Source organism: Eptesicus fuscus, chromosome 16 (assembly GCF_027574615.1).
Source record: "Eptesicus fuscus isolate TK198812 chromosome 16, DD_ASM_mEF_20220401, whole genome shotgun sequence".
Classification (NCBI taxonomy): domain Eukaryota; kingdom Metazoa; phylum Chordata; class Mammalia; order Chiroptera; family Vespertilionidae; genus Eptesicus; species Eptesicus fuscus.
The window spans coordinates 36,399,084-36,423,650 of NC_072488.1; the positions used below are offsets into that span (position 1 = coordinate 36,399,084).

A 24,567-nucleotide genomic window follows, 5' to 3' on the forward strand; every position below is an offset into this window, starting at 1 on the left:
GTGTGATTTTATTTATTTTATTTTTAATTTATTGATTTTGAGAGAGAGAGAGAGAGAGAAGCATCAATTTGTTGTTCCACTTACTTATGCATTCATTGGTTGATTCTTGTATGTACTCTGTTGATTGAAGCCGAAACCTTGGCATATCAGGATGATGCTCTAACAGTGGTCGGCAAAATCATTAGTCAACAGAGCCAAATATCAACAGTACAACGATTGAAATTTCTTTTGAGAGCTGAAAACCGACTTCTGCGCCTGGGCCGCGAAGTTTCAATCGCACTGTACGCACGCGCCCGCACGTGGTATTTTGTGGAAGAGCCACACTCAAAGGGCCAAAGAGCCGCAGTTTGCCGACCCCTGCTCTAACCAACCAACTGAGTTATCTGGCCAGGGCCTGAAAGTGTGATTTTGGATTAACTAGATCAGAATCACCTGTTAGTAGTGAGTTTTTTGGGGTGGGAGGTGATGGTAGTGAGGAGAAGTACTTAATACTACCATTTTTAGAAAACACAGGGCTCATCTCTAGATTTACTGATTTAGGATCTCTGGGAATGGGAGATAGGCATCAGAATTTTTAACAAGCTCTTCTACTTTTATTTTTGTTTTTTAATAAACCCTAAGTTTAAAACTGCTTTAAGGATTTTGAAGTAATTCCCAAAATACTGCCTAATTCACTAACCCATGTATAAACATGGAACCAGAGGCAGAAACTTAAACCTACACATATGTAATCACTTCTTATTGACTTTTGTCATCTAACTTCCTTTCTATAAAAATTTATCTTACTATTTTTCTCTTATTTTTGTTCTCTTTTCTAATCTGCATGCGATATGTTAGCATTAGGACTCTGGCATCAATAACAGTAATGCTCTCTAAACTTTCCCTGCCTGGCTGGTCCTTACTCCCTTAAAGAGGACTATAGGATGTAAAAGATATGCTGATATAGCAATGCAATCAGTTAATTCATTCTTTATAGAACTGTTGATAGCAATTATATCAGTCTTGGGTTGGTAAAGATTTGGACTCAATGGTTATAAAAAGTGAAGATTTGTAAAGCTGGGGTTTCCACTAGCTGAAGAATTAGTAGAAACACCATTCAAACCCCTTCTCCCAAAGACATAAACTTTAATGAGATCCTGTGATAATATCAGGAATGCATATTGTAGACTCAAAAGAGTACTGCTTACCTGCCTAAGTCTTATAAGCGCTGTTTTTGTTATTACTGAGCAAATTTTTGCTTTTAATTAAGTAGTATAGCTAATTGTGTTTAGAATTTAATAATTTTATTTCCTGTGGGGTTTTTTATAGACACACCAATTTACCAAATAGTTAAAAATTCCCTAAGTTCAGCAGAAAACCTTTTCTGCATAACTTTTATCTAAAAAAATGAAGTCCACAGATTGTTAATCAAATAGACTCTAGATTTTGCAGGAATCATCCTTAAACTGGGCTTTCAAAATTATGTGCATTTCCAAGTTATCTTATGTTTTATAGTTTTATTATTTGGTTATAAAATTAGATAATTACTATTAATGGATCAGTGTCATAATTTATGAAACAGATGTTTAACAGATTTACTAATTTAGCATCTCTGGGAATGGGAGATAGGCATCAGAATTTTTAACAAGCTCTTCTATTTTTATTTTTGTTTTTTAATAAACCCTAAAATCTGAAAATAATATGTGGTGCATTGTATGTTATGCTTTCAAAAGAGGTTTTAAGTCGTATATTATATGTAGAAGTTGTTAGCTATTCAAAAGGTACAATAAGAGATTATTGTTCATGTCAGTGTAATCAGTTGATACTCCCTGATCGTACTTTTTCATTTTGCACATTGTCAGAACCTTGGACCTTAATCTTATTCTTTGATTGACAGTAGCGACCAGGGAAAGATCACTTGTATTGTTTGGGATAGTAACATCTGCTCAACTTGATTCAGTTGAGGGTATTTGCATATTCTTAAGTATTTCTTCTGAAAGAACCTAAATCCTTCTCAAGTGCTTGATGCTTTTTTGAAATTCATTCATAAGGTATCTACATGCACTAATAGTTCTGTATAATATTGCTGTGCATAATCTGACAGATAAGACCACATTTTAAAACCAGGTATACTTTAGGGATGCTATATTACATTTTTTACATGTTCTGCTTGTAGAAATGTCAAAAATTTTTAAAAGGCTGTTTCAATTAAATTAGTATATCCTAATTTTAGACAAGTTTGTCAATCATAGGACAAATAAAGATTTATTAAATATCAAATGGTAATGGTAGTTTTTCCTGCCTTGGTACTTTTATACTAAACCAATGTAGAGCTTGAATGGATTTGTTTAATCTCCTTATTTTATAGGGAAGGTTACTGAGGCTCAAGTTACTGATTTACTCAAGGTCATGTAATTTGGAAATTAAGCCTTATTTTAGGTCTTAGCTCTCAAACCAGTAAATTCTACGAAATGCTAGTTTATGACCTCTGGTTACATTAATGATGGTATGACCTTTGATTTACATTATTAACAAATTGACCTTCTAAAATTTCCCACATGATATTAACCAATGCCACACCAATAAAATTAATTAAAAAATAAAATTTTTTCTTGCCATTAGAACACATAATCAGGGATTATTATGTCTTATTCATTATAACATTTCTCCAGAATTGACACCTTGTCTTTTTCATACTTAACACCCAATCATTATTTTGCTGTCCTGTTATCATTGTTCTCCTATGCTATTATTCTATAAGGGATAATTTTGAAATAAGATAGTTTATTAATGGAATGTTAAATACCTTTGATAGCAAATAGGTTTCATTTTGTGTTCTATTTTTGATGAATTGTCAATTGCTATGTGGAGAAGAATTTTTATATCTTCTGGGTTTGCTTAGCAGTGTATGCCACTGGCATAGGATCGGATAAACCAACTGTTTCTTCCTTGATATATGTGATCTTAGGAAAGAGAGAGAACTGTAGACTGGAGTGATTAGAAAAGGCTCCAGGAAGAAATAAGACTCAAAGTATAGGATAGAATTCAGTATTTATAGGTAGAATGAGGTAGAATGTTACCAAGGCTGGGTGTTTCCTTAAAAAGTATAGGCATTCAGAAAGGTTAATTAGGTTAATATAACCTAATATCATTAGTTTTACATTATAATGTAAATAGGTTATATTAAATATAATCAAAGGAAGGAAAACAATTATTAAGAACTTTGATACCTGCCCCTGTGCTTTTTACAGGGGCCCTGGAGACTTTCTGTTCTAGTTTCCTTTCCTGAGTTATTGAGGGTTGTTAAATCTTCCCCTATTTTTGCCTGTGTCAGCTCTCTCCAATTTTATATCTGCCTTACATATGTAAAAGTTGTGATATAAACTCATTACAATTTTATTTCATTGTTATGTTATAGGAATTCATTGGAAAAGGAAGTCTCAATTGTTGTTTAATCATATTATTAAAATTGTATTTTAAAATATTTGGCTATAAAGTAAATGACTCCAAATAACATAATTATTTTTTATCTTCCAGGAATCCCCTTCCGGTCGAAGGAAAGCTCTTGCTACTAGCAGCATCAACATGAAACAGTATGCAAGCCCTATGCCAACTCAGACTGATGTCAAGTTAAAATTCAAGCCATTGTCTAAAAAAGTTGTATCTGCCACTCTCCAGTTTTCATTATCTTGCATTTTCCTCCGGGAAGGAAAAGCCACGTAAGTTAATTTTGTCCAGAAAGCTGCTCCAGAGTGTATTTTAAAACACTGTAGGTTTATAGCTTTGGACTCAGCAGATTAGCAACAGTTGAGAACATCCTACCACATACCAATCATTCTTACCATTCTTAGTTTCAGAGACTGAATTAAATGAATTCCTTGTTATTTATAGCCTCTTGTGACTCTAGGGAATGAACAATAATATAAAAGTGATTACAGCAAGTTTCAAATTTTATATTATAATTGTATATTATAGTATATCATACATGTTTGTTTTTATATTTTAGTGTCTTTGGTGTAAGTGGTTGTACTCTGAAATATAGACAGTTCAATTTGTGGAGTTGTTTGGTTCAGCTGAGATATGAGAGGAACCCAAAATGAAAAGTTTAGGATAAGAGTAATGAAAGAATTAAAGGAACCTTTGCCAATTCATGTTCTTTGGCTCAGCCTTCCAAAAATTGTATAGCAAGGTGTACAGGTAGACACACTTTGTTATAATCACTATCCTTTTCAAAAGTCACTTCTAAAGCTCTCAATAGGCATTGCACAAAGATAATTTCTATACCCAGTTCTAGTTTCCGAAAAGACTTAACATTATAACTGGATAAAATGAGGTGAACATACCTAGAACAGGTTAAAAAAAAAAGTAACATTCACTGTAGTTAAATCATGGGGTAAGTGCATGTTTTGGGTATAGTGAAACTGTTAGTACCTATTTGGAATGGAAGATGGAAATGTAAATTCTACACCTTGACTTAAAAGGTGAGGGGAAGAAGGCACCTATAAACATTACAATCCAATCTGAATTACACTTCTGAATGTATTTGACCTAGTGAAATGTGGTTACTATAATTGGTCATGTCTACTTAACTGATTAGACTGAATACTGTGCGTCAGAATGAGATGTTTGGCACTCATCTCCAGGGCGCAAGTGACTTGGTAGATAACATAAGCCTCTTCTCTGAAAAGTTTGCTTCTAAGTGAGTGGTAGAGAGTGCAGAATGGAAGCATTAGTCTTTCATATCAGGATCGTAAATTATAGACTTAAACATTGAGAAATTAAAAATAAAGACCTTATCCTGAAATCCAAGCCAAAATGAAAGGTAAGGAAATAGAGAAAGAAGAGAGAAAACAAAATCAGAGAAGATCCTTTGAAGGTGGACTCCTTTCCACTGGGCAGAAGCAGTAAGTTAATCAGTACCATTCACAGAAATGTGGGTGAGAGGAAATTCAGTCAAACCAAATATCTCAGTTTGAGTGAAGCATTCTCTCAAACACTCTAAATTCCCTCTTGCCTCCTTACCTTTCCCAAAGAACAATGTTCAGCGTTAAAATATGATGAAATTAAATAGGTAAAATTAATCAAATTAGCATTTTAAGAATAATATATCTTGAAATGATCCTCATTGATAGGTGAGCAACTTGTAAGGCATTTATATAATGTAACATAACTTTTTTTTGTTCATGCAGACTTTGTGTTACTAACTTATTTTAAAATGGGGAAATTATTTTAATTCTAAGCTTATATGAGATAAAATGCAAAGAATTTCTAAAAACCAGTTTAGTCTGCAAAGTCATATTATATTTAGAAAAATGAATATTTACATAAGAGACTTTAGTGTGTGTTTTCTTATTGTATTGTGCTAAGAACATGAGAAACTGTTTTAATTTGGCTTTCTGAGTTTTGAGGAAGTATACCTGATTAAAATTTAGTTTGTTAGAAATATGTTTCATTCACTGTAGTTTGTTTGAAATTTAAGATGAAAATGATTGATCAGGAAAACTTAAATTTTTTAATGTTTACAGTATTTAATGTAAATTTTTTCTTTTCAATCAACGCAGGTCATTTTCTATCTTATAATTCTTAAAAAGGCTAGACTTTGTCTTATAGTGCTTTTTTGTATTACCTTAGTTCTTTAACTTTTGAACAACTATAGCCCCTTTCAGAAAAATGCACCTTTAAATAAGATTTAAATATAATTTACAGGGCTTTATTCTACTTCTTTTTCCTCCACTTCACAAAACCAAAAGGGTTCATGGGCTTCAAGATTAAGAATTTCTATTTTAATTCCTTATGAAAATTTAAATATTTTAAAGTCTAGATCTCATCTGATTTGCCAATTATCTCATTGTTTTATGAAACAAGTTTTTGTTTGCAGACTTCATGGTTAAGAAACCCTACTTTAATCCCATAGAGAAAATTTTAGTCTTCCATATGTCTGCAGCACAGAATTAATGTAACTCCTAACCAGTTAGTTTTTAATCCTGTTTGCTTTTTACTAATTAAACATGCTGTTTAAAAATTAATAAATGAGTGTTTAGAGTTTTCAATAGTATTATATAGCTTTAAAAAGACTTATTAATGTACAAAAAAGGAATATATTAATATTTGTTAAGCATCAGTTCTTTTTCAAGTAATGTCATTTAATGAACTATGTATTATATTATAAATTATTAATGTAGGGATGAAGACATGCAAAGTTTGGCTAGTTTGATGAGTATGAAGCAGGCTGATATTGGGAATTTAGATGACTTTGAAGAAGATAATGAAGAAGATGATGAGAACCGAGTGGACCAAGAGGAAAAGGCAGCAAAAATTACAGGTTGGTTTTATTAAGCTGTAAGTTTATCTTTTTTTTTTTGTAAAGTTGAAAGCTTATTCTTAGTTCCCAGGAAACACAGTTTCACTAACAAGGCATTTTTTCTTCCTTAAGCCTTTATAATCTAACTAGAGGCCCGATGCATGAAATTGGTACAAGAGTAGGCCTTCCTTCCCCTGGCTGCTGGCACAGGCTTTCCTCTGGCACCTGGGACCCGGGCTTCCCTCACACAGGGAAGCCCCTCCCACCTGCTGCAGCCCGCTGGTCAGTGGGCTGGGCCTCCCTCTGCAGGGCAATCGTGGAGCTCCCCTGATTGATTGCCCTGCTATGCTAGCTGGTGGCCTGGGCCTCCCTCTGCAGGGCGATCATGGGTGATGGCCGGGCCCCTGACCAATCACATTGCACCTGCCTTGGCCGGCCTGGCACCAGTGGATGTCATAGCATGGTCCCGGGATGGTCATCTGGATGGTCATCTGGATGGTGGTTCTGCTGTTTGGCTGTTCGGTCAATTTGCATATTACACTTTTATTATATAGGATATCCCATTTAGCTCTCTGAAAACTTTGCATGTTGCTGGTAATAACAAATTTCAGCAGTTTAAGATCATGTCCAAGTTCAGTTAAGAAAGCATAGAACTTTACTAGAACTACTAATTATAATATAAAATAGCCTGAATATATTCATACTTACTTTGTCAGTGTTCGAATGAATCCTTTATAAATAAAGAAATGAGAATTTGCATTAGCTACCTTCTCCTAGTGTATGGACGTTTTATCTTATATCTAGAAGCTTACATGCAATTATTCATTATAGTTGGTTTGATCAAACTACTACTAAAATGTTAAGTGATTAGAACCTCTTTGTATTAAGTGATCAATAAATACTTATTGGCAATCTGGCTATCACACTTAAGGAATTGATGTTATGCCTTTATTATTGGAGTGAAAATAAAGCACTAAATATATATACATCAGGCAAAATTTCAAGACAAGAATGATTAAATAGGGACTTATCAATTACAACACCTCCTCTAGCCCCTTCTGGCTATTATTTTTATTTCAATAACATTTTGGGATTTCCCTCCCCCCCCAATAATTAATGCTGACATTTGCATTATGTTTAAATGATGTCAGCAACAATTATATAGTTATTTTTAAAATGCCATGTCTTTCCTGTCTTTGAGATCTCTGTTTTATTTGGCTAGCTGGAGTACATCAAGTTGGTGTTCTTCTGCTACCACTACCAGTGACCTTCTGCCTGTCCTTCAAATTTTAATTCTGTTGCCACATAGTCTGAGAAGCCTTTCATGCCAACTCCCCTCTTAAGCTTGACCACTCCATCCTTTATGCTAATACTATACCATTTATAAATGCAGGCACTTTTTTATAGCATGAGTTTTTATAATTCCAGTGGGATATAATTTTATCTTTTAATTGGAGGATACAGTTTGTTCTTTGTTGATGGCTTTTAGTTAAAACTAATTATCAGTTAGACATTAGTACCATAGTAGGAATAAAATACCCACACAGTTACATAGCTGTTTTGAGCTATATTGTATTGTTTTAATCATAGTAATGGGAAAAATTAGTGATAACAAATCGTCACAAGTTCTGTGCTGGTTGAAAGGAAAAGAAAGGACATTATTTTTTAGCAAAATACAGATTTAATGAAGGTATTCAATAATAATTAGATTTTATAGTTCATTGTTTTAATTCATTTGGCCTGCTGTAACAAAACACAATAGATTGGATAGCCTATATACAGCAGAAATGTATTTCTCATAATTCTGGAGGCTGGAAGTCTGAAATCAGGGTGTTCGCATGATTGCGTGAGATCCTTTTTCTGGGTCACAGACTCCTTATTGTATTCCTCATATTGTGGAAGTGGGCAGGGTTGTTCTTTTGGGCCTTTTCTATACGGGTATTAATCTCATTCATAAGGGCTCCACTGTCCTGACCTAGTAACACTGTCCAAAGGCCCCATCTCCTAATACTATCACATTGGGAATTAGGATTTCAACATATGAATTTTGGGGGACACAAACATTCATACCATAGCAACCATTATTTCTTAAACATACCTTTTTTTTCTTCTTCATTGATTAAGGTATTATATGTGTCCTTATCCCCGCATTGCCTCTCTCCTCTGCACATGCCCTCCCCCACCTCATGTCTGTGTCCATTGGTTATGCTTATATGCATGCATACAAGTTCTTTGGTTGATCTCTTCCCCTTCCCCACCACCCTCCCCTGCCTTCCCTCTGAGGTTTGACAGTCTGATCGATGCTTCTCTGTCTCTGGATCTGTTTTTGCTCATCAGTTTATGTTGTTCATTATATTCCGCAAATGAGTGAGATCATGTGATATTTATCTTTCTGCAAATGACTTATTTCGCTTAGTATAATGCTCTTCAGGTCCATCATGCTGTTGCAAATGGTAGGAGTTCCTTCCTTTTTACAGCATCATAGTATTCCATTGTGTAGATGTACCACAGTTTTTTTAATCTACTCACCTGCTGATGGGCATTTAGGCTGTTTCCAAATCTTAGCTATTGTAAATTATGCTGCTATGAATGTAGGGGTGCATGCTAGTATATCCTTTCTGATTGGTGTTTCTAGTTTTGGGAAACCATAAAAATATTAGAGGAATACACAGGCAGCAAAATCTCAGATATATGCCGAAGCAATATCTTCACCAATACAGCTCCTAGGGGAATGGAAACTAGGGACTACATCTAATAAAAAGCTTCTGCACAGCAAAAGAAACTATCAACAAAACAACAAGAAAGCCCACTGCATGGGAGAACATACACTGAGTGGCCAGAGTATTATGATCTCTGAACGCATAATCTGGCCACTCAGTGTATATCCTATATAATAAAAGGCTAATATGCAAATTGTCCCCTCAACCAGGAGTTCCACCAGCAGGCAGGCCAGCACCGGGCAGGCAGGCCCATGTCCCCTCCCCCTGGCCAGGCTGGCCAGACCCCACCGATGCACGAATTCATGCACCGGGCCTCTAATATATATATATATATATATGTGTGTGTGTGTGTGTGTGTGTGTGTGTGTGTGTGTGTGTACACACACGCACACTGAGTGGCCAGATTATTATGCATTCAGAGATCATAATAATCTGGCCACTCAGTGTATTTGCCAATGTTATCTCTGATAAGGGTTTAATCTCCATATTTACAGGGAACACATACAACTTAACAATCCAATCAAAAAATGGGCAACGCACCTAAATATACCTTATTTTTTAAAATTTCTGCCAAAGGAGTAACTTCTTTTTAGCTAGTGTAAAATTCTTCAATCATAATTGAAAAAAATTGATTTAATATAACTTGTGATGATTCAATATTTCTTTGGAATGTTCCCATTATTTATATATTTTCTTTTCCCTATTTTATGAAATACTATGTTCTAGTCCTTTTTTCATCTCTAGCTTCTAGCACGCTGTCTAGAACATATTGAGAATTTAATATATGTTAACTGAAAGGTCAGAAGTAAATGAATTGGGTTTTCTCTCTCCTATTGTAGCCCATATTGATAACTCTGGCTTATTATCTTATTGAATTCATTTTTACCTTTAATCATGTACTATCTTATTCAGGGTAGTGTGGTCCCATTTTATGGAAGGAATGGGATCAGGAGGAGACACATAAATCAAACCTTAAATAATTCAAGACTAGTTTTCCAAAAGTAATGAATGTAAAATGTGTGTTGAAGGAGCAAAGATAGATGGGGACCAGGGATGATTAGATGCATATTCTAAGTAAACCCATAATTATTGTAATAAATTTTTGCTTTGATGTTGCATTTTTTCCATCTGTATTTTCTATTTTATTTTCGGAGTACAGTCACTTAAATTAATAGCACAGCATTTCATGGCAGTTGTTTGGCTTCCTAAGTTGCATTTTTTTAGCATATGCAAATTCCATTTCAAACTTAATAACTTTCAGGAATTATTTTGTTAAGCATCAGCACTACTACTCTAAAAATGTTTGAGTAGTTTTAAGATAATAAAAAATTTATTAAAAATTAACAGCAGTACTGTTAAAATAATAGCTGAAGAGTAAACAAAACATACGTTTTATAAACATGGTACAAATAAAGTATTATGGGTATTTTTATTTACCAGCTAAAGTGGCAATAACTTAAAGCACAGCTTACATTCACACATCCTTTCAGCTCTGAAATTGTTGACACAGTTTTTTAAAAGGAAGGAATGATTATTTTATATTCTGCCTATATTATATCCTTATATTGCAATGTAAATACATAAAATGCAATCACATTATATCAATAAAATAATATAGGTATATTATTACCCAACTAAGTTGCAACCTTCTTGAAGAAACAGATTGTTACAATTATTTTGTGTATCTCTTAGATTGACACCTAGAGGCTATTCATGTAGTCAGTGATTTCTTGTGGAACATTGCTATTAGGCAGTGGTAATTAACATAATATATCTTATGAAATTACAGTCTTTTCTAAAAGAAAAGTAAATTCATCGTATCTATATTGGACTAGTCAAATGTCTCTACCCTTTTCTGTCTGAGGCAGAATTCACTGCTAACTGTAAACATTTTGGGACTGACTCTTAGGCAGGAAGCTTTTATTGATGCTACATGTATAGCTGCATTCTACAGAAGTGTAGCACCAGTGAATGGGCAAGGGAATTTTGAATTGCAATTGAAAAAATAACTGAAATGTAGTGGGAGTGATAGACCTTGGTGTTAAAGAAACAAAGCCTTTTAGTGAAAAGTCTACTTTCATAATCATATGAAATTTTATAATACTGTAGCCCATATTAGAAATTGTTTATGGTTTCAAAATAATCTGTACCTCCATCTATACAGAAACCTCATAGTGCTTGAACCAAACTTTGGTAATATCATCATTGGTAAGCATGTTGAATATTTGAACACACAACAGGAAGAGAAAGACTCCTGCATAAATGTTGAAGTCCTATTGAATACAACTCAGAAAATCAGGTTTAACTGAAACAGTTTATAGCAAAACAGTATCAGGGAAACCAGATATTATCAGACACTTGCAAGGCCCCTGTTATACTTTTAGTTGTTGCAGAGATCACCAAATATTCTCTGTAGGCTTAACCACACATTCAGACTCTCATGACCTGAATAGGTCAAACTTAGCATTAGATTCACTTAAAAGAATATTGGACAGGAAACAGCATGCCAGCAGAGCATTCATCTTTTACTGGGGTCCTCACAGCAGCCCACGTGCTATTCTTTGACCTCTGTACTCAAATGACAACTTGAGTACAAGGGGACAAGATATCCACATAGTTGCATCATGGGTTACCTTAGAATCTTTATGCTGTTCAAGAGCTGATATCGTTTGTAACAGTTTGATAAGCATAATTTCTCAGGTCTGCATAAGGGACATGCCCAGTTATTAGTCTCTGTAATCAGAGAAGCTAAAACTATGGCCTTCCATTCAGAGTCCTCCCATCCTGATGCAATTTATAAATCAGGATTCATTTTTACCATAAGTAATGTGCCTGTTGTTTATTCATCTTTTTCTCTTAATTGGTAAAGTTAACTTGGGGGGAGGAAGAGAGAGTGATATATTGGCTACCTTCAAGGAACATAATCTTATAGTATAGGTTGTAATAGAAGAGATTACAGTTCATATTTGAGGAGCTAGAGTTGATTATGGTATGACTCAGCCCTCAGAGATTAAATGTTGTACTTAATAAGGCTGTGAATGGCCATAAGTAGGTCTCCCTCCTTTCATTTGAAGGTTCCTTAGAATAAACTTGGGACTCTGGTCAGAGAATACATCCATTAATTTGCTTCTGGTTTTTTACCTGAGCATATCTGAAGTCAGCAAGAATATCTCCTCCGAGTGTTCAGATCTCAAATACGTGTCACCTCACAGAGTAGAAGAAGTGGCAGAAGATACATATTATAAATTTATCCTACTTTCTGTTTCACTCTTAAACTGTAATGCTGCTTTGTTTTTACTGACAGCTGAACATTCTCTATCATTCCCCTTAGGACTTATAATTCTGCAGATACTGAGAGCTCATTTCACAGTCAGAATGGAAGTGAGATCTGAAGAAGTTAGAAGCTCTCCAATATTTACTTAGGGTAGGAACCAGGAAACAAATAATATTTTAAGTACCAATAAGTATTTGCTGAGGATTTGTGCTGGGAATGTACGATTGCTTTAACCATATTAATAGAAGGAGTAAAACCATGTAATTATCTCAAAGGAACATTTGACAAAATTCAATACCAAGTTTCTCAGCAAAGTTTTATTATAAGGGAATTATCTTCATTTTGATAAAAGCATCTGTGGAAAGCTGCAGCTAACATCATACCTAATGGTGAAATCCTGAACACTTTCCTCCTAAGATTGGAAACAAGGCAAGGATATTTGCTCTCACCACTTATATTCAACATTATTCTGGAAATCCTAGCCCAGCACAGGGCACAAGATCAATGTAGGAAAATATTTTTATATATATGAACAACTAACATTTGGAAAATGAAATTAACAAAACAATTTCATTTATAATGGAGGCTAAACATAACATAGCCTTCTTAGAAATAAATATAACAAAATGTGAAAAAACTGTAATATATTACTAAAAGTAATTAATGAAGAGAGAGAAATTAATAAATGGAGAGAAATTAGTGGTTTACATATTAGAAGACAATATTGTTAAGATGTCATTTGTACTCACATTGATCTGTAATTCAACTCAATGCCATTCATAATCCTACCAGGCTTTTTAAAAAAATTAAAATTGAAAAGCTGATTCTAAAATATATTTGGAAATGCAAAGGACCTGAATAACCAAAATAATCTTGAAAAAGAGAAGAATTATCATTCTAATACTACCTTACATCAAGATTTACTTTAAGATTTACTTAAAGCTATGATAATTAAGATAGTGTGGTATTGGCATATGACAGACAGATTAATGGAACAAAACAGAGTCCTGAAAAACCCAAACATATTTGGTCAGTTGATTTACAACAAAAGTACAGTATAATTCAGTGAAGAAAAGAAAGTATTTTCAACAATTGATGCTAAAACATCCAGATGTCCTTGTGGAAAAAATGAGCCTCAATTCCTACTTCACAGCATACCCAAACATTAACTCAAGATATATTAGAGACCTAAATGTGAACAAAGAATCTTTCTTCATTTATTAAAGTCTTCTTTAATTACCTTCAGAGGGTCACGATTGATTCCTGGTCAGAGTACATATCCAGATTGTGGGTTCAATCCCCAGGCAGAGTGCATACAGGAGGCAACCGATCAATGTTTCTCTCTCACATTGATGTCTCTCTGTCTCTCTGTCTCTCTCTCTCTCTGTCTCTCTCTCTGTCTCTCTCTCTGTCTCTCTCTCTCTCTCTCCCGCCCTCTCCCTCTCCCTCTCTTCCCTCCCTTCCTCCCTCCCTCCTCCCTTCCTCTCTCTCTAAAATCAATAAAAACATATTTTAAGAAAATGTTTATGGGCTAAAGCCTGTGGGAAAAGTAACATCTTTTGAATCTCAATTTCTGCCAGAAGTTGAAATGTTACTATCTTAAAATGAGATATCCTTGTACTGAATTTTGTTATACTTTGAAGAGAAGAATGTTGAACATGCAAGATTTGCAGGTATCTTATTGTTTCAGGCAATTTAGTATTATTTTTTTAACTCAGCTACTGACTTTCCTAAAGGGAAAAGCCCCCCACTCTTTGTACCACTGCCCCCTCCCCCTTTTTTTATTCCGTGTGGTAATCTCTGGTGGTCAATTTCTATCTTCTTTTGCCTTCCTAACAGTAAAGAAGAGTCTCAAATTACTTGACCCTTTGCTTGGATTGCCTGCCCCTAATTTAGTTTTCCTTCTCATTCTCATCACTGTTGAAGCAAATTCAGATTGACACACTGTTACGATAACTAAATGTGCTTCGTATGTGCTTAGTATGGGTTTATTGCTCAGTTTGAGAAGAATAGGGTAGAAATGTGTTTGTGCTATAACATAGCATTATTAGCATTTTCCAAATATGTAAATTTTTGGCAAACCAGTGCTTTACTGAGTAATAAAATATTATATAAGTATAGTAGAGGCCTGGTGCATGAAATTCGTGCATGGGTAGGGTCCCTAGGCCAGGTGATCAGGACTGATTGGGGCCTTCTGGCTGCTGGCCAGAGCCTCCCTTCCCTAGCTGCCAGCTGGAGCCTCCCTTCCCTGGCTGCCGGCTTCCGGCTACCAGCCGCCAGCCGGGGCTTCCCTTCCTTTCTTCCTTCCTTCTGCGCCGCCCCCTGGTGGTCAGTGCACATCATAGCAAGTCGCGAACTCCTGGTTGAACTCCCAAGGGGACACTTTGCATATTAGTCTTTTATGTATATAGATTGGTCCAGGGAATTTTTTTTGGTCAGGGTAGTATATTACTGGGAAAGCTTTCCACTTAAAAAAATAAAAATCTGGGAATAAATTTTTGTTGTAAATCTCCTTTTAATTTATTTAACTTTCCCCTCTGATTATAAGTGTAAAAAATATTGACTGTAGAAAATTTGTAAGAAACAGAAAAATACTTTTTTAAAAGGAGAAATATATAACAAAATTATGCCCACATATGCAACTGCCAATTGAATTATTTCCATGAGAGGCACGTGTAGGTTGGTATGGCCAAACCGAATAGCCCCATGCCATGCTAGAACTACTATTCACATAATCACCCAAGACAAAAACCTGGCACTTATCCTTGATTCCCTTCCCCATACCCTGTGTCAAATTAACTATCAAATCTTTCTTCTTATTCTTTAATTAGCAATATTTATTGTGTGCCTCACCTCATAAAGTAGTGATGCTGAACTACTTACCTTTGCTTCTTATGCTGTTTTTTTCCAATGATGCCACCGTGTTGATCCTGGACTGATGCTTCTAAAATGTGAATTTGATCTTTCAGTGGATTCCCAGAGCTGTCAGAGTAAAGTTTACTAATACATTCTTTAGTTTGGCCACATGAACTTTCATAAGAACATTCGTTAGCCTCATTTTATTCCATTCCTCATCCCTGACATCTTAAGCCCCAAACAACTTGCAGATCCTCAAATATGTCATGTTCTTATTTGCAGTGCCCTCCATTTTCTTTTTTATTTTGATAGTAATGTCTGTTTGTCTAATTTAGCTCACATTTGAGTAAGTTCAGAAGGTGTTCCTGACCTCAAAGTCTCTCTTCTAGTTTCACATAGCCTATGAAGCATATCTCAATCATAACATGTATCATATTTATCATACACTGTGTATTGCTTTACTTGTGATCTGTCCCTCAAACATATACAGCCATGAGGGCAGGTACTATTACAGGCATTTAATAGGTACTTAATAAATGTTCATGGGATAAATGGTATTTCTTTGGAGTTTGCTTCTTGTTATGATTTGGATTAACATTTGTTTGTATACCAAATAAAGGGAACATTGGTATAGATTATTAAAATGACCTTTCCCCTGTTAATATGAATGAAAGTTCTAGAAGCAGAAGTTCTAGGATTTAAGTAAGGATTTATTTAAGCTATGAATAGGGAAAACTAGGATAGGAAGAAAAACTTAGTGAAGTGAATGGAAAGAAGAAATTATTTTGGATTAGTTAATGAGGAAATGGTTATCATTGTTTTTAGATATTACTGAAAGCATGATGATGAGGAAATACTCTAAACATTCCCAAAAATTAAAATGTAAATAATTTAGTCATGTAATAGAGTCATCTTCATAGTATTTAAATAAATGCCCACATTGTACCTAAAACTATAGAACAGTATTAATAATCTGAATGTAAGGACCAAGTCTAATGTTTCTTCAGTATTCCCTATAATGCTCATTATATGTTTAAATAAATTATTGATTTCTACTTTCATTGAGATTACAACTAAGAATATAAATAATAAAAATGTGTAATAAACTGAAAATCTTTGGGCATTATTTTTAAATGTTTTAACTAAGTAATTGTACATTTGGGGATATAATATAAATGATACTAACATATGTGCTAAAATGTGGATATTCAAAGAATACCTCAGGGTATTTATGAGAATTAATTCTGATAATATATATAAAGTTCTTCCTACTGCTCAATAAATATTAGATGTTATTATTAACATTTTTTCATATTTTCAATGTTAAAGACAAACCATTTGCAAATTTTTTAAAATACACAACTAGTAATGAGTGAAAATAAATCAGTTATGTGCTGGTAATCATTTAACACTGATCTTCCACTCTGTTATATTTTCCTAAAAGTTACCTTAATAGTATTTAAATAAATGCCCACATTGTACCTAAATGTGGTAGGGACAATGACTAGTAGTAGGAGGTAGAGGATCTAACATGAATGAATTCTACCGACTAGTAGTAGGAGGTAGAGGATCTAACATGAATGAATTCTACCGACTGAGAAATTTGCTAGGCTAGTTTGAGTCAGAGTGGGGTTTAAAACTATTGGCAAAATAAAATGGAAGAAGAGTCTGACTATTCATCTCTTATTCAAATTCAAATGAAGAGTTTAGTTGGTATTGTGTTTACTCCTTATTTTCTATGATTTACTTTTACTATCTCAAGCAATTTCATTCATGCAAAATATATGTTCTCATTACAACAGGGAAATAACTTTGTCAACTTTTCATAAATATTTAGCTCAAAGATCTAAAATATAACACATATTTCTGGCCATCTAATATCTAGAAGTCATTTATTGTCTGTTTCAATATTAATTTCTATAGAAAGTAAATTCCATAAGGACAATACCATGTCTGCTTTTTTTCATTATTGTGTATCAAGCATAGTACTTGACACAGCGTGGTAAATAAATATTTGTTGAACAACAAGCGAATGGATGAAGGCAACCTTATTACACTGTGTATTGTGTTATTTGGGTCAAATAAAATTTATAATGTACTGTTAGATTTACAGTGTTAAAGAATAACATTTTTAATGCTGAATTTACAACTTTTTAATATTTCTAATTATTTTCTTTCCCATTTGAATGATCTAGATCTGTTTGGCTTGTCCTAATTACCTAAATTATTCCCAGGTTTTAACTTTGGAAACAGCAAGAATTAACTAGAATACTCCAGTAGGCACTTTTTCACCCAATGAATTATAATCTCATATATTGAGAATTATCTGTGTAATTCATGTAAAAAATTTATTCACATACAAAATGAATTTTTATTTTAAGATTTTTCTATCCATATCTTTTTTGTTCTGTCTCTTATTGGATAAATTATAAGGTTTCCTAAAACAGATACTCAAGAGTTCCCTTAAAAGACAAATTCCTTAGAAAAGGAGTAGAAAATGATAGCTATTGTCTTTCTCTTATTTTGTACTGATTTTTAAACTCTAGAACATGAATAAGTGCTTATTATGTTCATGATTCATGTAGATGTAATCTAAAAACCTTTAGTTTAAATTTGTCATATAATAAACAATATTATATACATGTTTTTTTGTGTTAGCAGAGGATACTTTTTATTCTGTTTTTAACATATGCATTTAAAACACTATTTTACAAATGAAAAATGTGGTTGCTGAAAGCCAATGCCAACCTCTTGGGTTATTATCTTTGTTTTGTGTTTATTAACATAGTTCTTATATTACTAATATAAGTTTTAACAATAAAATGTTTTCTATCTTAAATGGTACAGCATAACTTTAAGTTAAATGCTTCTGTTAAAGTTCATCAAAGTAACATTCTCTAAATGTATTCTCTTGATAACCAAGCATCCCCTCTCTGTCTTTTTGAGTAACAGCATGCTTCTACAGCTCTTTAATTAAATGACCTTACCTTACATTTGTCTCGACTGGCTTCTGTTTACAGAAATTGTAAACCAATTGAATGCTCTGAGCAGCTTAGATGAAGATCAAGATGACTGCATAAAGCAAGCAAATATGCCTTCAGCTAAATCAGCCAGTTCCTCTGAAGGTCTAAGAGCTTTCTTCCTTTCTTTCTGCTTCTGACTGCCTGTATTTACTGTGACCTGCTACCTCTTGACTTCTGTCTATACTTAGCTGTCAGTTTTGTCTTCGTGCTTTTCCTTGGATGTTTTCTTTAGTAATTTGTAGTACACCAACAGGCAACAACATAACAGAACTTGCCATCTTTAGCAAAGCCTTATATCAAGATTCTCATTAGGTAGTGATTTTAAAAAATTTTGTAAGATAATAATAATTGGTCATGTAATATGGCCATATCTTTTCAGCTACTGTATATATTGTAACACTTTTACTTAAAAAAAATATTTTCTTAGATTAAACCCATTTGAATTATTTATATTTAGGAGTGAAGGATGTTTTACTAAAAATCTGTCAGTACTTTTTCATTAGATAAAATTAAATTCAGATGAAAGTTTCTCTAATTCATTATCTGATACAGTTTTCAAATTAATATGTATATGTTTTGTTTCATATGAAAATGTTGGTATACTACAAAATACTTGAATGGCATTCTGCCACTGGTAAAATGCTATGTCTTATTATTTGCAGGTATTATTAGTGTGAATTTTTATAATTCAAAAATTTCATGAATGATCGAAATTATGCTTTACTGTAACCATAGTGAACTAACACATATGTTTATTTTCAGAGCTTATCAACAAACTTAACTTTTTGGATGAAGCAGAAAAGGATTTGGCCACTGTGGATTTAAATCCATTTGGTGATCCTGATGTAACAGAATTAAATCCATTTGAAGATCCTGACTCAGAAGGTAACAAGTTTTTTTTCTGTACTTTTAGAGTCTTTATATAGTCAGGTTCTCTTGAATGGTGATGGCAGGAAGAGATTTTTTTTAAAAAGACTCATAAAGTAATTTTTCTCCCTAATGATAATGTTATTGTGTTCAGTACCACTTGATCGGCAATTCTGGGTAGCTTCAATTGAATTTTTAAAGAAAAAAGGAAGTCGTACATAGACATGTACTTGGGGTATTTATTTATTTCTAACTTTTAAAATAAGTTTTATTGGTTTCTGAGAGAGGAAAGGAAAAGAAAAGAGAGAGAGAGAGAGAAACATCAGTGATGAATCATTGATCGGCTGCTTCCTACACGCCCCCTACTGGGGACTGAGCCCCCAATCTTACATGTGCCCTGACCTTCTGGTTCATGGATCAGTGCTCATCCACTGAGCCACACCTGCTGGGGGGAAGGGGCTTATTTTTAAATGTCTGTTAGTTTGATCAAATAGTAAAGCTCTATTGTTAGAGATAACATTGTTCTGTCTCTTACTGGAAAAATTATAAGGTTTCCTAAAGCAGATACTCAAGAGTTCCCTTAAAAGACAAATTTCTTATAAACAGGCGTAGAAAATAGTAGTAGGTATTGCCTGTTTTTCTTATTTTGTGCTGATTTTTAAAATTCTAGAGCATGAACAAGTATTTTACCTAGCTGGCATATGGTAAAGTTTCATTAGTTTAGCAGTCTGACCAAGTAAGGTCAGGTTGTGGCACATACTGATATTGATGTGGTGGGGTGGCTTCTCCCTCTAGACAACTTCCTCCACCCTCACCCTCAGAGAGTTTGAGGAATCCCTCTACCTCCCACTCCATGTCTCTGGCTGAGAATTAGTCAGTGGTTACAGTAAGTTGTGCATGTGAATAAAGGAGCAGAAATAAGACTGAAATCACTGTTGTCATACATGCAATGTAATTGGAAGTAATAAACCCAGGTATTTTTTCTGGGTCATTTTTCTTACCAAGTAGTTTTGATCTCTTAAAGCCTAGAAAAAAGCTGTTGAAGCAGTGAGACTTCTGTTTAATTAAACTCTGTTTGCTCAAAGTAAATGTAAGAATTACTAATCACTGTTTACATCTTTTAGACTGCTCTTAGGAAATCTTCCTGAGCTGTAAAGAATTTTGCTGCCACCAGTCATGGTGAAAATGAGGTTTTAACTTCAGGATTTACTCCATAAGAGCTATATTATTTAATAATCCACTTCTCTTTCTCTTCCTTTACTTTCTCCCTTCTTATCAGATTCTAAACTAGTAAGTTTAAATTAATTTTATTTTGTGAGCTAGTTATATTAAGAACATATTTTAAATCTTAAAAGTTACAACAAATCTTAGAGTGATCTAGTTCAGCTGCCTATTTTCATAGATTAGGAAGCTGAGGCCCAGGGGAATTAAGTGATTTGAACAAGAACTTTAGGTAAATGGAGATGGAGTTAGAGCTAAGACTCCTAATCAAGAGTCTTCTTTTGACTATACAACTTCTCCTTGATTATTATATACATTTGAGTATATTGAGTTTTAAAAATATTAACAAGATATTTTGAGACATCAATATTTGAGCTTTCCATTTCAAAATAAAATAAGTAAGTTTTCTAAATATGTGTGTGCCTATTTTCTGAGAAATAGAAAGGAATAGCAGATATCATGTGATATCGTATTTCTATATAGGAGAGGTTAGCCAGCCTGACTCAGAATCTTTACTCATGTCTGTAGAGCTAAGAAAAAATGTGACAATCAGTATTTCTCTTTAAATATACATCTCTTTCTGGAATTAATTTTATGGATTAAAAACTTGCTTCCTGAAGTAAAAAAAAAAAAAAGTATTTGGGGAAGATAAAAATGTGTTACAATTGTTAAGATGGTGTGCTATTATTTGCTTTTACAGCTCCAGTTCTCTTATATTCATGATATTCTGTGCTTCAGATCCCTAAGTGGTTTTTGCTTGTGTAACTAACCAAAGACCTTTTCAAAATTTAATCCATTTTACATTCTTTTAAAAGCAAAAATTTATTATGTATCAGTTTGAGATGGCAAGCTAGTATATGGAAATAAAATAGGCAATAATAGAATATTGTACCTTTAAGAAAGTTAAAATTTCAAAAATTGTCATTATATAATGCTAATATTATTAGAGACTTCAAAGGCATTCCAAAGATGCCATTTTGGGATTTACCATTCCTGGAAAAGTAGACAAAGATCTTAGATATCACATCTTCTGAAGCTGGCCCCTCCAAAATGTACTAGTACTTTGCCTCTTTCAGTTCCATTCAATATTGAGTATTTTTGAAAGCATTAAAAATGTGAGAAAATGTTAGATAGAATTAATTGGATTTAATTCATCTGTTGCTATTGTTTTATAGAACCAACCACTGAAACAGTATCACCTAAAAAACCAGAAGAATCTTTTTATAATAACAGCTATAATCTCTTCAAAGAGATACAAACTCCACAGTATTTAAACCCATTTGGTGAACCAGAAACCTTTGATACTATAAAGGATTCTCCTCCCCATTCAACAAAAAGAAAAAATATAAGACCTGTGGACATGAGCAAGTACCTCTATGCTGATAGTTCTAAAACTGAAGAAGAGGAGTTGGATGAGTAAGTACATTTCATTTTGCTATCAACGTAGGTCAGGCTTTATATTAACTACTAGAGGCCTGGTGCACGAAATTCGTGCACGGAGGGGGGTTGTCCCTCAGCCCAGCCTGTACCCTCTCCACTATGGGACCCCTTGAGGGATGTCCGACTGCCCGTTTAGGCCCGATCGGGCCCTAAACGGGCAGTCGGACATCCCTCTCACAATCCAGGACTGCTGGCTCCCAACTGCTTGCCTGCCTGCCTGCCTTCCTGATTGCCCCTAACCACTTCTGCCTGCCAGCCTGATCACCCCCTAACCACTCTGCTGCCAGCCTGTTTGCCCCCAACTTCCCTCCTCTGCCGGCCTGGTCACCCCTAACTGCCCTCCCCTGCAGGGTTGATCGCCTCCAACTGCCCTCCCTTGCAGGCTTGGTCCCTCTCAACTGAACCTCCCTTGCAGGCTGGGTGCCTCCCAACTGCCCGCTCCTGCTGGCCATCTTGTGGTGGCCATCTTTTGTCCACATGGGGGCAGGATCTTTGACCACATGGGGGCAGCTATATTGTGTGTTGCAGTGATGATCAATTTGTATATTACTCTTTTATTAGATAGGATAGAGGCCTGGTACAGGGGTGGGGGCCAGCTGGTTTACCCTGAAGGGCGTCCCGGATCAGGTGGGCGTTCCCTTGGGGTGTGGGGCGGCCTGAGCGAGGGGCCTGTGGTGGTTTGCAGGCCGGCCACGCCCCCTGGCAACCCAAGGGGAGGCCTTGGTATCTGGAATTTATTTTCCTTCTACAATTGAAACTTTGTAGCCTGGAGCGGAGCCAAGCCTGGGGCTCCCTCCGAGGCTGGCAGCCATTTGTGTTGGGGTTATAATTGAAACTTTGTTGCCTTAAGCGGGTGGGCCCGGCCAGAGTGTGTGGAAAGCTTTGCTTCCCCTGTTGCCGCCGGCAACCCTGGCCTGCTCTCTCAAGCTCCAATCTGCCGCCATTTGTTTGAATTTATTTACCTTCTATAATTGAAACTTTGTAGCTTGAGTGGAGGCTTAGGCCTGGCAAGGGCAGGCGGAAAGCTTGGCTTCCTCTGTTACCTAGGAAACCTTGCTCTCTGTGGCTGTAGCCATCTTGGTTTGGGTTAATTTTGCATACTCGCTCTGATTGGGTGGTGGGCATGGCTTGTGGGTGTGTCGGAGGTATGGTCAATTTGCATATTTGTCTATTTGTCTATTATTAGATAGGATAGGGATCCTCTGTAATACACCTTTAAATGGGTAAAATGAGATCTGGTACAATGTTAACATACACTTTACAAGTTAGTATCTATGTCATCCTCATCTGAAATTTTATAATCTTGACCATTAATCTCCTAACCTCTTCCATATGCTTGTATACTCTAAACAAATGAGGGAATATGTTCTTGGAATCTCTCTGGTTAGAATTTCTATGGTGTCTTCCCATAAGAACTGTTATAAATGGCACTTGAGTATTTTTAATTGATTACTGTATGCATTATGCTTCAATTATGTTATGGAAACCAACTGATCATTTATGATATTGATTTGATCAGAAGGCTTATTCAAATGCCAAACAATGAGATCATAACATTTATAAATTAGAAATTGTCAATTGTGTTGTTATTCTTACCTAAATGTGAAGTTGATTGACCACAAGCCTAGTATAAATAGTCAATGTGATTAGGGATACCATTTTACTCAAATCTAGGTAGGGATAAAGAGAGCAGTGAATTCACATTGTGTTCTGAGGTTATACAGTGTATTACTTGTGTGACTACAGACTGTGGCCCTGAGTGTTTTAAAAAGCAACAAGCAAAACTTTTACTTGAGGCCATGTTAACAAAAAGCTCTTCAGGCAGTAGGAACATGACACTACTTAGAGATTTGGATCTACACAAGGAAATGGAGAGTACAAGAAATGGCAAATATAGTGTTATATATAAAATACTTGTCTTATCTTTAAAAACTTCTTTAAAATATAACTGGCTTTGAAGTTTAAATAATAATTTATTCTGTGTTTTTTTTTAATTGCTTATTTTAGAGAGAGAGAAGGAAGGAGGGAGTGGGGAAGGGAGAGAAATATCAATTCTGGAGAGTGAGTCTGCAACCTGGGCATGTGCCCTGGCTGGGAATCAAAGGCACCCTTTTGGTGCCTGGGAAAATGCTTGACCAACTGAGCCACTCCGGCTAGGGCTATATTCTGTGTTTTATAACGTGTATAGAAATTAACAATCTTAAACATTCACAGTTATGACAATTTAGCATAAAGGCTGAGAGTGGGAAATTGAAGAGTCCTGTTTTAAGCTTCTTCAGCATGTTACTTGAAGATGTACTGTTTTTATAGAGGACATAATTGTTTATGTAGAAAATCATAAGGAATCTTCAAAAAGTTTACCAGAACTAAAAAATAAATTTGGCAATGTTACAGGATACAAGATCAATATATAAATTTAATTATATTTTTCTATAGTAACAATGAAATACCAGAAATAGAAAATTTTTTAACACCATATACAAAAGCATAAAATAAAGCCCTCAGGGATAAATTTGAAGAAAGATGTGCAGTAACCATATGTTGAAAGCAATAAAACATTGCTGAGAGCAATTAAGAGAAATCAGCCCTAGCCGGTTTAGCGCAGCAGAGAGAGCATCAGACTGTGGACTGAAGGGTCCCAGGTTTGATTCTGATCAAGGGCACATGCTCGGATTAGGGCTCCATCCCCAGTGTGGGGCGTGCAGGAGGCAACTGATCAATGATTTCTCTCCCATCATTGATGTTTCTATCTCTCTCTCTCCCTTTCCCTTCGTCTCTGAAATCAATAAAATATATTTTTTTTTTAAAAAAAGAGAGAAATAAAATGGACAGAAATGCTATTGGACATGGACTCAAATTGATCTATACATTCAGTGCTATCCCAAT

At 34.8% G+C, this 24,567-nt stretch overlaps 1 protein-coding gene across 8 annotated transcripts in view; it reads left to right on the top strand.

Moving 5' to 3' along the window:
- Positions 1–24,567, top strand: part of EHBP1 (EH domain binding protein 1) — a 442,179-nt gene that overhangs the window by 226,035 nt on the left and 191,577 nt on the right. For 7 of the 8 annotated variants that reach the window (XM_054728303.1, XM_054728302.1, XM_054728307.1 and 4 more), the window contains 4 exons: positions 3,517–3,698; positions 6,162–6,301; positions 18,916–19,038; positions 21,417–21,657. In XM_054728303.1, coding sequence (XP_054584278.1) covers positions 3,517–3,698; positions 6,162–6,301; positions 18,916–19,038; positions 21,417–21,657 — 686 coding nt within the window. Of the gene's footprint in view, positions 1–3,516; positions 3,699–6,161; positions 6,302–18,150; positions 18,256–18,915; positions 19,039–21,416; positions 21,658–24,567 lie in introns of all 8 variants that reach the window. The other variant, XM_054728309.1, reaches the window with a different exon arrangement.